This window comes from Chlamydotis macqueenii, chromosome 25 (genome assembly GCF_036417535.1).
Source record: "Chlamydotis macqueenii isolate bChlMac1 chromosome 25, bChlMac1.mat, whole genome shotgun sequence".
NCBI lineage: Eukaryota > Metazoa > Chordata > Aves > Otidiformes > Otididae > Chlamydotis > Chlamydotis macqueenii.
In genome coordinates, this window is record NC_141580.1 from 4,654,854 (window position 1) to 4,668,651 (window position 13,798).

At 48.5% G+C, this 13,798-nt stretch overlaps 1 protein-coding gene across 2 annotated transcripts in view; it reads left to right on the forward strand.

Moving 5' to 3' along the window:
- Positions 1-822: 822 nt before the first annotated feature.
- Positions 823-13,798, forward strand: part of ACLY (ATP citrate lyase) — a 29,660-nt gene continuing 16,684 nt past the window's right edge. The window contains exons 1-6 of one of the 2 annotated variants that reach the window (XM_086766488.1): positions 823-903; positions 8,973-9,142; positions 10,417-10,539; positions 12,035-12,097; positions 12,332-12,522; positions 13,482-13,561. In XM_086766488.1, coding sequence (XP_086622614.1) covers positions 8,984-9,142; positions 10,417-10,539; positions 12,035-12,097; positions 12,332-12,522; positions 13,482-13,561 — 616 coding nt within the window. In that variant the 5' untranslated portion in view covers positions 823-903; positions 8,973-8,983. Of the gene's footprint in view, positions 904-8,972; positions 9,143-10,416; positions 10,540-12,034; positions 12,098-12,331; positions 12,523-13,481; positions 13,562-13,798 lie in introns of those variants that run through there. The other variant, XM_086766489.1, reaches the window with a different exon arrangement.

The following is a 13,798-nucleotide window of genomic DNA, read 5'->3' on the forward strand; positions in this document are numbered from 1 at the left end:
CTGGCACCGCCGGGTGTGACACGCTCTCCGCAATGAGACAGGCAGGAACATCGTGTCTGTGTCCCCCAGTCCCGCTGCGTGCCATGGCTGTCACAGGCGTGCGCTCCGGTCCGGTGACAGTGTCGTACAGGCCGCGGCAGACCTTGCCTCTGGACCAAAGCCATCCTCTTGTCAGAGAGACCAGAGACCACTCTGCTTCCCTTTAGCATGACTGGTGCATGCTTTAGTCACAGGCTGGAAATACGGTGGAAAAAATGAATGCGCGAAGATTGTTTCTGGCAGGCAGAAGGGACATGATGGCTCAGTACAAGATGAGCGGGGAGGCGGGGAGCAGGGAGGCAGGATGGCTGCTGGCTGCCTGAGGCCTCGCACGGCTCAGGTCAGCAGCGTCTCTCCGCTCTGTCGTTGTCTGTACGCGTTACGCTGCCCCGCGATAACCGGCTGGCCGCTGCCGGCCGCTCCCCGCCGTAGGCACGGCCAGGCCCCTCCTGCCCGCGCAGTTCCGACACCCCCGCGGGAGGTTCCTCAGCCGGGGCTGTGCGACGGGGCGCGGGGGCGGTGGGGCCGTTCCGGCGTTGGGATCCGGAGCCAGGCGGGGCGGGTGGCCGGCGAACCCAGCGGTGCTGGTGCCGCGGGCCCTCGCTTCGGCCTGGGGAGGAGGGGGAGACAGCAGCGAGGGGCGGAACTACGACTCCCACAAAGCCGCGCGGCCGCGCCCCACCGGCGGCGGCCAATGGGCGCGCGGCTGGCGCTCAGGCAAGGCACACGTGACGGCGGCGGCAGCCAATGGGCGTGGGCGGTGTCCGTAGCCCGATGGGCCGGGGAGGCCGCGCCGCGCCGCAGCGAACAAAAGGCGGCGGCTGCGGGCAGGGTGCGGGGCGGCGCGGCTGAGCGGGTGCCCAGGTGAGTGGCGGGGCGGCTGTGCCCGCCCGGGAGGGCGGCTCCGGCTGCCAGGCGGCGGCGGCGGGGCCTTGCGGGGCGCCGTTCCTGCCGGGGACGGCCGGGCGAGAGCGGCGGGGCGGGCGGTGCCTGCGCGCCCCTGGCCGGGGCAGGGCAGGGGCCGGTGGCGCCGCTCGGTGGTGCCGGGCGGTTCCGGCCCCGTTAGCTCGCGGTGCAGCGGGCTGGCCCCGGGCGGGGGGTACCCGCAAACAAGTAGCAGGTTTGCGGGCGGGAGCGGAGCAGAGGGCGTCCCGGTGCGGGACAGAGCCCCGTGCTCCCCCCTCGCAGCGCCGTCCCTGACCTTGGGGGAGCCCGGCCGCCTCTCAGCTGAGGCTTCTTCGTTAGCCGGGGGAAAAAAGGCGGCTGTGTCCGTGCTGGGCGAGGTCTGGACCGGCCGGGGCGTTCCTGAGGCATGGTCTGTTATAAAAGTCTCCTTTTAATTGACGAGGGGCTGGGAGAACGGTCTCCTGTCTGCGCTAGCAGCAGCTCCAGGCTCCGGCTTGGCGTGTTCCTTCCCTTCATCCCTCGTCCCGGGAGCCCTTTGCCAGCACCACATGCCCCTTTTCCAGAACGAGGATCCCTTGGCGGTAGCTGCGGAGGCAGCAGCCCCCTTTTGGGATCTCTTTCCACTCTTGCGCTCACAGGAGGGTGGACAGCCCGTGTCTCTCTTGCACCCCGTGAGTGGCTCTGACAGCTCCAGGTGCTGCGAAATGGCTGTTTTCCAGCTCTTTTGTTTGCTACCTGCAAGCATCTGCTGTTTATCTTGCTGCTTTGGAAATTCTCTTCCTTTTGTCTGGGTTTCTCTTTTCTCTGTTAAACAGTTTAACATAGCTTCTAAAGAATGACAGCTTGTGTGCCCTCTGAATGTATTGTTTGTCGGGACCTGTCTTTACTTAATTTCCTTAATTGGGTTTGGAGCTCAGAACATCACCTCTGCTGTCGAACGCTGCCATTCAAACCCTGTAGAGTTTTCTGCCTCTGAGACTTCTGTACGAACACGCAGGAAGCGTGAGCTCCAGCCTCCAGCTAGCAGCGCTCTGCCTGTGTTAGCAGCTCAGCTTCAAGTGGGAGCCAGTGCGAAGGACAGCCACGGCTGGGAATCCTGCCCAGCCACGCAGGCCGGAGTACGCACTGCCACTGTCTGCTTTGCAGGTGATGTGGGGAAGGATTTAAGGAATAAACTGGTTAAGGACCTTCCCAAAGGCTGCAGAATAAGATGATCTTTAAAGACAGTGTTCCAAATACCCCACTTCTGGCAGTAGGTGCTTACCACGGTGTTTGGAGCCTGTCTGCTGCTCTCCCTTAGCCAGGCTTGACTTGATTTGGAGTCTTGTTCCCCTCCCTGGCTGCTGTTTCGTTCTCAAAGGTTCCACGTCTGCAGGGAACCTCCTCCAGAGCTGGGCACCCAACGTGCTCACCACCTCAGCGAGGGCACTTGCTTGCATCAGACCTGAACGGTGCCAGGCATTTCATAACGCACAGCGCTGAGGTATCTTGACCCGTGAAGTTGGCCGACTGCTGCAGAGCCTCTTCTCTTGAGCTCTCTCCCTGTCCTCTGATGAAAGCGTGCGTGTTTGCCAGGTGGAAGCTGATGTAACTTCTCATGCTGGTGTGGGCTGAAAATACTGGCTGATCTTGAACTGTGTTAATAAATGACCTGGGATGGAAGGGGAAGGTTGCTTTACAGTGTGGATTTGTTGACATAATTCTTGGGAGAGAGGGCATGAAATCTTTACTGCAGAGGGAGTCCTTTTCTCCTGACAAAAGCATTGCTTGGGTATGATTGGAGTATGGTACTGATCTGGATCTAAGAAAATTCCATGCATGAGCGCCCTGTTCTGTATGAACACAAACCAGTGAAGCTCAGAGTTATATCTCTTGAGACCAGAAAGGGTTTAAAGACAAATAAACTAAATCAATATTTGGTTTTTGTTTTATTTTTTTTTTCTCCCCTTGCAGAGCAGTGCCATGTCATCTGATCTCTTTGAGAGTCAAGGAGCCTTCACTTGGCTCCTGTAGTCAAGAATGCCCCTTCTTCCTTCCCCATCTCTTTTCCTTTGGGCTGTATTGTGTTTTCCTTTCAGCTAGTCCCTGGTGTATCGGGGCAGATGTATCACTTGTGTCACAGCAAATACAACATCCAGCTCTTTAAGCCTTGTCTAGCTTGCCACCATCACACTGTTTTTTCTCTTGTCAATACACCTGAGAAACTTTCCCCAAGCATGGTTTTGTTTGTTTGCCTTTCCTTATTTGATAGGTGATGTTTTGAGGGTTTAAGTGCTTCTGAGCCCTTGAAGATGTTATCTAATCCATTTCTCTTCCTTGCTCTGCACTTGCTAGTGAAGGCTGATAACTAGCACTTTTTAAATCAGTGGGTATGGATGATGATAGAAAGGTCTCTGATGTGTTGCAGAGAAGCTGTTTGTTTTAGAGCCCCAGTAAGTGAACACCAATCATTTGTGGAAATTGGTGATGCTTCCAGAAACAACTTATTCTTACACGAGTAACCCGCTTGTCAAACCAAGAGTAGGCGTGTGACATCCATTCAGCAGAGCTCTTTGCCTCTGCTGAAGAAGTAAAGGACAGCGTGCTACAAACACAAGAATGGTCCTGACTCCACAGCTGACCCAGCTTTCAGCTGGAGATTGGACAAGGTGACTTCCCGAGGCCCCTTCTAACCTGTACGATCCTATCATCTGTTGCATTTTAACTGAAAAGTTCATGGCACGTACTGTGGAAAATGCTTTAGAGTGGCAGGAGGTTGTCCTTCACTCTGCAAATTTGGCCAGGGACCAACTGTGTTTCCATCGTGCACCCTTCGAAGGAAAAGGCAAGGCAGTTTATAGCTGGATCTGAAGGGTTGTGATGGTGCAGGTACAGCATGGATCTCGCAGAATGACCAGCAAATTGTCTCAGGCAACCAGAGAAGCATTGTACTTTAGAAACTTAATTCTATCTGCCCCTATCCTACGTCTTGTGCACCAGAGGATACACGTTAAGAGCAGACTGGAAAAGGCATTTTGTGCTGCTGACATGAGTCTACAGTTTTGTGTGGCGGCTGCAAGTTCTAAGAAAACTGCAGTTCAGGCTTACCTCATAAATCATGAACAGAGCAGTGTCTGGGAGTGAATCAGTAGAAGAAAACATTACCCTATAGCTTGTATTTGTACAGAGAAAGGTGTTTGGTTTTTCTTCTCTGCACCCCGCTCCTGTTTTTCCTCAGAGGCGCATCCATTGCTGTCTTCAGCGCTGGTTGGTACTGCAGGTGCTAAGCATGCCTGAAAATAAGGTGATCCATGACAGATGAGAGTCCTAACCTGCCTTGTTTTTGGGAAACTGCAAAGATTCTGCTCCTCTAGTTCTGTGTTGACCTGCTGTCTGTGCTCATGCTCGGTGTTTGCAGAACAGATGCAAGCGGTTATGGAGCCTGCTCTGATTGCGTCCTCTGGTTGCTGAGGGCCCTGCACCAGCACATACAGCTAGGAACTGCTGATGCCCTATGGATGGCTTTTTCCTGCTGATCTTTTAGCTTAAGAATTCAGCAGACTGAAGCAATTGTTTTGTGCTGTCTATCCCATGAGAAAGGCAGAGTTGGAGCAGTGGAAAAACTAGTGAGGGGCGTGATTAAAGCCTTGCTAATGATTAGGAAATGTCTGGGTGAACCATAGGCACATCAGGGCAGAACAGCCTCATTCCTGCTGGGCTTCTGCCACAACAGAACGATTTTGTCACTTTTCATCTACTGCTGTTGTAATAAAATTGGGAGAGAAGCTAGGGGAGTAGCAGAATGTCATGGCATAAAGAAGGCCAGTGAAGTTGGAGAGATGAGCAGCTTCACAGTGCTGTGCCTCATGGGAATGCCCCTGCATTTTCATCTTCTGTCACTCAGGTTTAGGTAATCTCATGTACGTCACTGTTATTCCCACTGCCTTTTTTTTTTTTTCCTTCTTTTTTTAAAGACCTGAGGGATGTCCTGGGTCTGGTTTCCTGCAATTGCAGACAACTACATCTTGGTCATTGGCATAAGTAGCCATCAGCTTGACTGTTTTAATTTGTAAATGTGGACTGAAGATCTGCGATATTGTTCCGGGGCTCTGTGTCACCCTGGAGAAATGAAAAATGCTCAGGGTTTTGGGTTTGTGGGTTGTTTTTTTTTTTGCTTTTTTTTTTTTGTTTTAAGATTAAGAAATATGTTTGTCATTTTCTTTTATCCATCTGCTTCTGCTGCAGTGAAATGTGACACTTTTTTTTTTTCTGGGATTGGCCTTCAGTGTATTGTAGAGTCGGCAGTTGATGGATTTCGAAGGACTTTGAAAGCAAGGGTATTGCAGCTTACTACTAGACAAAATAAATAGCTGCAGGAAACTTGGGAGCAGGATTTTTTTTTTTGCAGAAATAGCACTGCTTTAAAGCAAAAATTGTAATGGAAAGTTTTCAGCACTACAGTACAGATGACTTACTGTGGCATGTGTGCACACAGCTGTGAAGACGAGGCAGCAGAGTGGGGTTCGTGGGAACTGAGTACGTCGGTGCATGTTTGCAGAACAAGGTTGGTCGGGGTTTTTTTGGTGCGTGGTTGGTTTTGTTGTTTTTTCTTTTTCCTAGGGGGTGGGTTTAGAGCTCTACCAGCTACTGGCCCAACATACAGCCCCTTCCATCGCTTTGGAAGGTCTTCCTCTAGCTAGCCTGTGGCTGACTGACTGTGTAATAAAGCTGTAAGCTTTTGGTCAGAGAAGCTGGCGTGTTCTTTTTGACAGTGCTTATCTGATGCATAATATCAGTGCCTCATAATTAAGAAGAAAAAAAAAGCTGTTTCAGAATGATACCATGAAACTGATCCACAACTAATGAGGATAAATGCAAACCAGTTCTGCAAACCCCCTTGGAGATTCTTTGTAGTCTGAAGCAGCAAACTCTAGTTGGCTTCTAATAGTTGAGCCATTCTGCCTCTTGCAGCTTCCTTGCTAATAAAAGTTAAGCACTCCAAGCAACTCTGCCAATCTTTGAATTTTTAACGCAGATCACAACACAGTTTACACTCCTACATCTTTGTGGCATTTGCAGGGCAAAGATGGGCGGAGAACTGCAACTGGCAGTAGACTGGACTCTGTACAGCAAATACCCAGTTGCTCTATAAGCCGGAGAAGCCCTGTCTGCAACCCACCCAACACACGGGCCATCTGTCAGCTCCCTTACGACGTGTCTGGGCCCTGCTGCTTACCTGGTGCAGATCTCTTCCCCTTCGGTCTTTTACATGCTTTGCACTTCTCTTTTCTTCCCTTCAAAATTCCTGAAAGCTGTGGTGGTTTAACACCAAGAAGAGATGAGTGTTTGTCCAACCTCAGTGTCCACGCTTAGCTGACAGCCAGGATTGCAGCCTACTGAAGGTTATGCAGGAAGCTTTCCAGCTCCTAAAATGTTGGAGGTTAATCCACTGCTACCCAGCATTTCCCCTTCCCTGACTCTGCTTCCTCTTCCAATACATGCTGCTGTTATTTGTTTCGTGACAGCTATGTATAAATTCTCGCCTTGACGTAACGACGTTATCTCAATGTTCCTCCATCTTTTGTGATTAGGAGCATCCAAGGGAAGTTCTAGATTGCTTCTAAAGTTACTGCAGAACTCGTAGTCCCAGGACTTGACATAATTCAATAGCTCTGAATGGTTTGGAGACAGCTATTCCCACAGCATCTCTGAAGAGCAAATACGCGTGTTTAGGAATGCCTTTTAGAGAGCTAACGAAGCAGCCTTAGCATAGCATTTGTGGGGCTTTACATTAAAGGGGGCTGCAAGGGAGGATGGAAAGTGGGGTTATTTTTAGCAGACTAAACATTAGAATCACAGAATGGTTTGGGCTGGAAGGGCCCATTAAAGCCCACCCAGTCCAACCCCCCTGCCAGGAGCAGGGACATCTCCAACCGGATCAGGTTGCTCAGAGCCCCGTCCAACCTGGCCTGGAACGTTTCCAGGGATGGGGCATCCACCGCCTCTATGGGCAACCTGGGTCAGTGTGCCATCATCCTCAGTGTAAAAATTTTTTTTTCCTAATATCTCATCTGAATCTGCCTCCCTCTATTTTGAAACCATTACCTCTTGTCCTGTCCCAACAGGCCCTGCTGAAGAGTTTCTCCCTGTCTTTCCTGTGTAAGTGTTCATGGCAACAGGAATGGGGTTTTGATTCTATGAAAAAAGATAGGGTGCTTCAGAAACATGACCTGATGCTGTTCTGAAACGGGATTAAATTGGAAGCTGCGCTGCAGTCATGTTGGAGTTTGACACAACAGTAATTCTCTGAAAGCAGGAATACTGTGTTTTTAACATCTCTTGTCCTTCCTGTAGCTTCCCATTTTCTATTTTAGCACTGCAATTGCATTTGGAAAGATGTTAGCAGCAAATCTGACTGCCAGTTCTTCAGCCTAGCTTTCAGTAACAGTACTTACTTAGTCCCACTTGTCTCAATCTAGAGGCATAGAGAATGCAACCTCCCTCCTGCTACTCTTTCCTGCAGAATTAGTATTTTGTCTGTTTGGTGGGGCGGGACAACACGACACCAAACTTCTTTCTTCCTGCTAAAGGGGAAAAAGACCTTTATTTCTAATAATGGCTAATTATTCTGTGCTTGTTTCAACCTGATGAATAATCCAGTTGATTACTAGTGGTTATTACCCAGAAGGTAGCACAAGAAGTAACTGTGGAATTTAAACCTGTTTCTCTCTGTGGGTCTTAAGCAGGGCATCTATTTTGTGACGACCGTTGTGACGACTGTTGGCTCTGCTTACAGAGCCATTCTAATACTTCACTGTCTAGATACTCAGCATCTGAGCTTTTCTTCCCTGCGTCGGTGCCTTTCTGCTTTGTACCTCTCCCAGCAATCATCCTAAGCGTGCTTTTGTGTTTCCTGCCACACTGGCTGTGCTTGGGGAACAGTGACATGACCTCCAGTCACTCAGAATGTAGTGTAAGCCACTGCTGAAGCTTCTCTGTCAGCAGTCTGACCCCTTGGAAAAATCCAAACCACTAGTTGACCTCTGGTCACAAGGCTCAGTTCTGATGTTTGACACATGCAGACAGGTTCACTGGCAGGAAGTGTTCTTTTAGATACATTTATTTTTAGCTGCAGTAAACATTTATCTTTGACACATATTACTTTGTTGCAGCATATCAGAAAGAAAAGTTACAATCTTGAGATCAGAAACATTTTACTTACCTCAGTTTAGAATACACTCTTCAGAAGAGAAGAAAGCCATCTCCAGGAAACACGTGAAATTAGGAATTATTTTTTAAATTATTTTTCTCAAAAAAAACCCCCAAACTGTCTTACCTTAATCTTCTTTGTTGCTTTGAGCATCTTATTCTGTATGGTGTGAACCTGCTTCCAAGGCACCAAGGTTCTGAAACAAAACAAAACCAAAAAATCAATCAATGATGTAAATTGTTCCAATTTTGATAATCCTGGCCGTGTTTCTTTTTCCCTTTAGAAAAAGGTATGAGGGATTGCTAATTTGCCTGCAGTCAAGCTCAGACTGGAAATGTGGCATGCCGTACGAAAACAGGTGGGAGGGAGGGTTTTCCTCTCCTGCTCCCTTGTAGTACCTGGTACTGAACTGAAAGAAATGACAGTTGTGTTACACAGATCCACAACAACAACCTGAGGGTGCTGTCGTTTGAGACAAGTTGCCTTAGCCGAGCTCTCCCCCAGACCGGGGGGATGCTCTGAGCTGGCAGGTTTGGTACGGACACGGTGGTGGCTGGGACAGGCTGCAAGGGCTGCACCTTTCCCTGCAGGCAAGGCAGGACCAAAGTAGTGTTGAGGGCAGTGGAACTGGGGAGAGGTTTTCAGCAACATGGAGCAGTTCTTGCTTACAAGGCGAGTTTTATAGCCTTATTTGTAATGGGGAGATACAGCCCGAGCTCTGTATTTGCTGTAGTTTTGCACTGAGCTAGGTGATTTGGAGTTTTCTGTGAGAACTGGACTTGGTTCCTGATTACTTTTTCTTTTTTTTTTTTTTTTTTTTTTTTTTTTCCCAATTCAGACTAGGTAGCCATGTCAGCCAAAGCCATCTCTGAGCAGACGGGGAAGGAGTTCCTGTACAAGTACATCTGCACATCCTCTGCCATCCAGAACCGTTTCAAGTATGCTCGAGTCACTCCAGACACCGACTGGGCACGACTCACCCAGGACCACCCCTGGCTTCTGAGTGAGGTAAGGAGAGTGACCTGCCTTCCCGTCACGGCTGATCTACGCGCAAACCTCAGCCCACCTGAGCTGCTCCCTGTCAGGCACAGCATGTCATGCTGTGGCAGGTTACGAGCAGAACTGTGCTCCGGATCTTTCCTGAAGGACCGGTCACTGCTGCTCCGCAACGTTTGTTTGCGACACCGATGGAGAAACAAGCCTTGCTTCAAGGCTGTTGGATCGCTTTCTGGGGGGCCCGCTTATAAAATTCCTTTAAGGACTGTGAAATACATGAGTAGAGAGAACTGCAAACAAGAAGCTTCTGATAACCACCCAGAAGTTAAACAAGGGTAATTCAGACAAAGCGAGAGTCTCTTGAGATGTCAGTCTCTGTTCTCATCCCGTGCTTTCTCCACGGCTAGCTCTGCGTCCAGTTAGGATACTGCTTAGGTTTCCTGCGTCCAAACGAAATGTCAGGAAAAATTTTGGTTTTTGCTTTTTCTGTGCAAGATCTTTTATCTCTCTTTGTGTTTCGTAGTCATGTACTATCTGTAGAGAAAACTTATCCAGAGCTGCTCTTGTTTGTTGTCTGTGCTGGCTCCTTTCCCATGGCTAATGATATTAAGTCATTGGTTCGTAGAATGTAAATGCTTCGCAGTCCTTTACTGACTGATAGAACCCCCGCGCTAAGTAATTAAATGTGCCGTACTCAAGGGCATGAGCGCATTGCTGGAAGACATCAGTTTTTCTAAAAAGACTTGCAGAAAGCCAGAAGGGAGCAAGGATGCTATACAGCCTTTGAGGCAGAGGTCTGTAATGCTAGGGAGGGGTTCAGGGCCCAGCAGAAAGACTGCAGTCAGCATTCTGTACGGCAACATGTTATGTTCTGACTTTACACGGTAAGTTGCTGAAGTTCCAGGACTTATCAACTGGACAGGAGAATGGCACACGTATCTTATTTTTAAAAAATATATATTTGCAAGCTAGAGATAAGAGCTACCATCAGCTGATTCAAACATGCAGGGCATTGGCTCTAGCCAGCCTCGTCTGCGACGGCAGAGCTTTCTTTGCGGGCGGCTGACTGTGCTTGCTGTGTCGCTAATAGCTTCTCCTTATGAGCCACAAAAAAAGTTGCAGACTTGTTGCACCAGGAGATACATTTGCCAAGAGATTAAAGAAATTCTGCAAGGACACTTGCTGTACAGAATTTAAGTTTTTGTTTTACTCTCTGCAGAGAATCACTTGACCAAAACAACTTTCTAATGCTTCTTTCTTTCAATCCCTCTTGCGCAATGCTGTAGCGTTTGGTGGTGAAGCCAGATCAGCTAATAAAGCGGCGAGGGAAGCTTGGGCTGGTTGGAATTAACCTCACTCTGGATCAGGTGAAGGTTTGGCTCAAACAGCGTCTGGGCCAGGAAACCACGGTGAGTGCCATGCTAGCAACAAAAACGTAAGCCTTTTTTGGTTTGGTTTGGTGGTGGTTTTTTTAAATTTTTTTTATTCTGTCTCTTCTACCTACTTGCATGATAGGAGCTGGTGTGCAGATCTCTCTCTTGCTTATGATGGTGCAAATGCACGTTATGCTGATGCCAAAGCAAGTGAGAAACTGTCTCATGTGTCAACTTCCTGCTGGTACACGAGCACTGATAAATGACACAGCCCTGTGCTCCCTGCTACCGTCCGCTGTCCAGGTCTGCTACACAGGGCCTGCGTGGTGGGAGCTCCGCAGGAATAGGAACCGTTTGGAAAATCCCTTCCACTTGGGAGTCAGCAGTTGATGGCTCAAATGCTATGTCTAGTTGGCATGGTGGCTTCACTTTAATACCCAAGGCAGATTTAACAAGACAAGTATAAAAGCTGTCATAAAATTGTCCTCTTCCTGTAGCCAGACAGCGTGTTTTGGCTGACGATGGAGTGTTACATCAAGTCCTTATTTTAACTCAGTGCTGCCTTGTAATATTTATCCTCCTGGGAATGACACTGCAATGCTAATGATAAAGAAATGCCTGCCATCCCAGCTGCAGTGTGTCAGGAGCTGATGGAGTTGATCTGCCTCAAGAAAACTGATGCCTTGCCCCTACTGTGATGGATTTGCTGCTGGCTCCAGCACCAAGCCATGCAGCCAAGCCAGTGAGGCTTGCCTGAAGGCCATCACGAAACAGCAGGCAACTGCATCTTGTGTGCCTGCCCATCAGGAAAACCAGGGATGTTGAAGTTGCTTCTTTACCGCAGTACAGCAACCACATCTAAAGGAAGGGCTGTGCCAAGGACTTGTGACCAACAATGTTTGCTCCTGAAGCAGTGTCCTCAGGAGCAGGGGGTATCTCCCTTGGCCTGTTGCAGCAGAGTCTCTTGAGCCAGGAAACCTGGTTTTGGAGAGCGGAAAGCACCCATGAAGGACAGTTCCTGGGACCTTGCTGTAGCTGTCTGTCCCTGTAGGAAGAGGCTAAGGGGTGCTTTTACTCTTCCATGCGAGTGCTGGGCAGAGGCCGCTGCTCCTGCTAGCTCAGGATTTCCCTCCCCTCTGACTTTTTCAGAGCTCCAAGAAGCAGCTCGAGCCATCGCATTTCACCCTGTCCTAAGCAGTGCTCTGTAAAGGACAGGAGATGAGGAAGAGCCATTCTGGTGTAGTCTGGATAGCCACCTGTCCTGTTAGGAAAGGGGAAGATGACTGACTCCTGGCAATTATGAAGTTCAGATATCCTGGAGTGGTGCACTAGTGTGTCTAACAGTGACAGTGCTTGATGCTGTGCTGGAGGAGGAGGAGGAATATGGTTCCTCAAGAAACACGGTGCAGAGGTGCTTGGGAGGAAGTGATTCTAAAGCAGTGTTGATTAATTCTCAAAGCTTGCCTTACATTGTCAGAAATGGGGATACTGGACAAGTGTTTACTGTGTTTGTCTTGTTTTCTGCCTACAGATCGCTAATGCTAAGGGAGTCCTGAAGAATTTTCTGATTGAACCCTTTGTCCCTCACAAACAGGTTAGTATACCAAACAGAGCATTAAAAAGTGCTTTTCAGTCTCTTTTGATGTACATGCAGCTTAGATTGATACAGTGGAGAAAGCAGAAGTTTTAGAGAGTGCTGTGAAGCTGACAGTGTCGATGCATGTGGTCAGAGCAGCGTGCAGGCGCAGCGTTACTCCACGCAAAGAGCATCTTCTTCAGGGTCTTCTCTGAGTGCGACCTGCTAACGTTTGTGTCTGGGTCTGTGCAGGAGGAAGAGTTCTATGTGTGTGTATACGCTGCCCGCGAGGGAGACTACGTACTCTTCCACCACGAAGGGGGTGTGGATGTGGGAGATGTTGATGCCAAAGCTCAGAAATTGCTTGTGGCGGTGGATGAAAAGCTCAGTGAATCGGATGTAAAGAAACATCTCCTGCAGCACGCACCAGCAGATAAAAAGGAGTAAGTACAGATGCCCAGTTCTGGGCATGGCCAGCCATCCGGAAGCTCCTCTTCTTTATTTCAGTGCAGCCATCCCCTCGTTCTGTTTCACCCTGAAGCTTGCTCTCCTACCCTTCTTGCTGCTCTCAAGTATGTGTCGTGCATCCTGAATCCAAGTTTTTTGACCTTAACTGAACCTCTTGTAAGATTCAAAATAAGTGTTCATAGTGCTCTGAGCCTTCACTTGACAGGAGCACTTCTCAATCTGCTGAAGTCTTGACCTCTGAGATGCTGGAGACATGTATTGAATTTTGATCTTTGTGCCAGCAAAGAGTTTCTCTTGTTTAATATAGAAATGCTGATAAGATGTGAATCTGACTGCTAATTCAGAAGTTACCCTTCCTTACTCTGGCCTTGTCTAAGAAGGTATTCTTTTGCTATTTCTACGCTTACTGCAAGCTTATCTGTAGATCTCAAAGCTGCTTCTGCATCTCCTTTAATTAGATGCCCATAGCTAGTTATCTGAGTATGAGTCATGATTTTTCCAAACGTAACGTAATCACTGATGGCATTGTTCAGCACTGCAAGGCTGAAGAAACCTGTCACCAGTATAGTTTACTGCAGTCTCTTCCCCAGACCAGCTAACAAAGCTTACTTCTGATGAAGATACGTATCTGACAGAGACAGTGATGCACTTCTGTCTCTCTGTGAGATTAAACAGACTGGACATCTGACAGTTGTGAGCGACTGTGTTCTCAGCAGAGTTTGATGGAGTGTAATTAAGATGAGTCATCAAGGTCTTCCTTGCCTTGAGTCATCGCCTAGGCTTCTTCCAGAGAAGATGAATGAGAATGAAATAAATTGATAGAGAGTAGATTTGCAGATTGCCCCTCATATAAATGAAGCAGAGCAGGCTGTGCTTCGTATTTGGCTGCTTTAATGAACTTGTGTTGATTTTTTTTTTTTTTTTTTTTTAACAGCATCTTGGCTAGCTTCATCTGTGGTCTGTTCAACCTTTATGAAGATCTATATTTCACATACCTCGAGATCAATCCATTAGGTAATGAAGTTTCTGGGAGCAGGACTTTCTGTTCTAGAACACTGAAACGCATACTTTATCTTTGTTTTATGTAGCTAGCAACAATACAGCTGGCATACGCAAAAGAAGTATGAAGGTGTCTGGTGTGTCCTGGAGTTGTTAGTCGAATGAATCCAAAATGAGGACTGCTTGCAGGTGTTCTCTGTTATGTAATTTCTTGGTGGAAATGGAAAAATTCCATTGAAAGGTGTGTCAGGT